The following is a 3,166-nucleotide window of genomic DNA, read 5'->3' on the forward strand; positions in this document are numbered from 1 at the left end:
TACACCGCTCATGTTGCGGCACATGATCATTGATCACCTCAACCTGGGTACAGTTTGCTGCCCCCGTCGTGTTGATCCTTCCCCCCATCAACCTCTTGATCTTTCCCCCATCAACCTCTGGTGTGCCACCCTTGTTTGAGTGTGTTACACCGCTCATGTTGTGGCGCGCTTGTTGTACCTCCCCACCGAGGGACACTGTGTGCGCGCATAAGTGTGTCCCACCACGGCTGTGTGTGTATATGTAATTGCATGTGTTTCCAGTAATGGAATTTAAGTGGGCGATCTCCCTTCATTGTTTTCGCTCAAGAAAAAAGAACCCAAATGAAGCACTCTGGCCCTGGCATTTTTTACAACTAAATTTACCATCTGAAAAGAAAAACAAACCAAAAAAAAACTGAAACTTGCCATCCAACAAGAAAGTTGCCATGCTTGACAACTAAAGTTGTCGTCCTCGCGTCACTAAACTTGCCATAAAAAACGTTCGGAGTTGCCATGTGTTCGTGCCACACGTGTGGCATTTATCAGGGTCCAAAAAGAATACTGCCTCCATTCTAAAATATATGACGTTTTGGTAGGCTAGTCATATATTCTAGAACGGAGGTAGTATAAGTTAGCCGGCAAGCTTCGGCGAGTTGAAATCGTCATTGTTGTTGAATTGCAGTATACAGATGTGCCTGCAAACAATAGTGTAACACACTTCCAACTCATGAATCCGAAGAAAGTTTTACCTATTACCAAACTGTTTGAACCATTAACATAATCCATGGCTTCTAGCCATAAATTACACGGCTAGCTATCATGAAAGTAATAGTCAAATTTAAACATTTCTAGAGAAATTCGAAACAAATATTCGATTCTACAACAATTAAATCTAAAGCAAGCAGCACGCAGCAGAAGAGAAGACATCCACCATGCTGGACTTACGCGGAGAAAAGGGTGGATGAGCGACCATGGAAACCGCTTCTCGTACCGCACCACGGCCGTCTGCAGCTTGCCGCCACCCCCTCCCACGGAGAGGTCCCCGGACATCGGGCGGCGGTACCGGAGGTAATCCGCAATGGAGCTGCTCGCGGCGAACCGCTCCGCCCCGTCAGTCGCCGCGGCGAACGGTAGCAGAACGCGGCGGTGCCGGTGCCGGCGCCGCGCGAGGGTGGGAAAGGCGGCGAAGGAGGTGGAATACGCGGCTGGTGCTGTGGAGAGCATGGCAAGCGCCGGGTTAGCTAAGGCTAGGGTTCGGATGGGAGCGTGTGCGTATGATGGTCCTCACGGAAGGAGCGGGCGAGCACGGAGCTGAGGTTTCCCGATGATTGGCTTGGTCTTACGCTACGCGTGGTCACTGAGCGCGAGGCCCGATGGACTGCTGACATCACAGTCCTTCCCTTCGAGCTGAGCAGTGCGCGCGCGGATGGCTCGCCATCGGCCACGATTCCCTCGGCGGGACACGCTAAAGGCCAACACTCCAAGGACCCAAATGCTTCAGCCGCATCCGTTTGAAGATAAACGGACAAAAAACGTAACTCGATGCGCGATGCGCGGAGTAAATATACAAACATTCATTTTTCGCCCACTTTTGACCACGTTCATGAACCAAACTTGGGTCATGTTTGCATTGAAACGGGCATGCGGGGACAGGGGACACATGCCCTTGTCCTCCCCTGGTCCGCCCGTCGGTGACACAAATAGCCCTTTTTCTATTCCCTCCTCCCTCCATCCCTGCGCCCCTAACCTTGCCATAGTCGCTACCATTTTCTCGGCCACCTCGATGTCCAGCCCGGCAGCCCCCCGCCCCTTACGGCCGCCATTTTCTTGGCCACCTTGCTATCCAGCCCGTTCGTCGGATTTGAGGAGAGCGCATCCAACCGCCAGATTTGAGCGCATCCGGCCGCGGGAGGCTGCACCTTGCCATGGATTGGCTGGGTACCGAACCGCACGGCCCCGACAACACCTTCACGCCGCATGAAGGTATTGACTCCGCCTCTAGCCGCTCAAATCTAGGGATGGCAATGGGTAGCCATTACCCATGTACCCTGCAAGTAAAAACCCTAATAGGGTGAGGGTATGGGACAAAAAATTACCCATAGATATATAAATAGAAAAATGTTAAACCCCGTAGAGCAGGTACGGACATGGGATCATATAACTCATACCCACATACCCACGTACCCGTATAAAATGTATATGAACTCCAAATTATCTCTACACTTTGCCATCAATTTGTGAACTCAAAATGTATTACTATGTGATGATGATTTGATGTGTTGTTGTTTACGAGAAAGTGATGTTGTTTATTAAATATGTTGTTGTTTATGATGTGTTGTTATTATAGTCTGTTGTTGTTTACAGATTATAATTATATGTTATTGTTTATGACTATGAGTTGTTCAAACTAATGCTTTGCCAACATGGGTAATTTTACCCGCGGGAACCCATCTACCTTGTCGGGTAACGAGTATGGGAAAAAATTGTACCCATTGACGGGTACAGATAAGGGTGATGGGTAAGGGTATGGGGTGGCTTCACCCGTACCCAGACCCTGCGGGTGCCATCCCTACTCAAATATATCTCGTCGGCGGTTCGCCACCACACACGTCCAGCCATCGTCTGGGCTCGGTGTGGGCCAACGGCTCGTCGGCTCACTGTTGCCGCTCATAAAGTGTGAGGACTGCCCGTGACAGGTCATTCGCCGCATATCTACAATGCTGGAACATTCCGGATGTGTGTTCATCAAGTGCAAAAACAATGGGGTGTGTGCTTGTTTTCCTTTGGTTGTGCTCTTGGATTCGGCACATTTTCAATAGCTCTTTGCTGACACTCAAATTTGTGTGTGGGATGGATGCAAGTTTGGTATTGGCAAGAAGAATACATTGATATATTGATAGGACCAAATTTGATAGATGTTCGTGCACTCGTTGCGAGAATAGAGGCTAGAGATGAGACTAGATGCCAAGCAACATCTACTTCTTTTTAGAATCGAAGAAGAAAGACGTATGCAAGTCGCAGATCAACAATGAAGGCATCAAGAAGACACTAATCCGACTTATGAGAGCAGTTATGGAAGTTAGATATCTTTTAAAAATCTAATTTGTAGTTCTTGTTTTCTTTGGTTTTACTATTCTAGTCAAGAATTGGTGAATGTACTCCAATGTATCAAAATGTCGTTGATGAA

The 3,166-nt window shown here is 48.4% G+C and overlaps 1 protein-coding gene across 3 annotated transcripts in view; it reads right to left on the reverse strand.

The window, feature by feature from the left end:
* LOC119342188 overlaps positions 1 to 1,336 on the reverse strand; it is a 12,703-nt gene extending 11,367 nt beyond the window's left edge. For 2 of the 3 annotated variants that reach the window (XM_037614029.1, XM_037614027.1), the window contains exon 1: positions 925 to 1,336. In XM_037614029.1, the coding sequence (XP_037469926.1) occupies positions 925 to 1,203 (279 nt within the window). In that variant the 5' untranslated portion in view covers positions 1,204 to 1,336. The remainder of the gene's footprint in view (positions 1 to 924) is intronic. The other variant, XM_037614030.1, reaches the window with a different exon arrangement.
* Positions 1,337 to 3,166: the final 1,830 nt, after the last annotated feature.

This window comes from Triticum dicoccoides, chromosome 7B (assembly GCF_002162155.2).
Source record: "Triticum dicoccoides isolate Atlit2015 ecotype Zavitan chromosome 7B, WEW_v2.0, whole genome shotgun sequence".
Lineage (NCBI taxonomy): Eukaryota > Viridiplantae > Streptophyta > Magnoliopsida > Poales > Poaceae > Triticum > Triticum dicoccoides.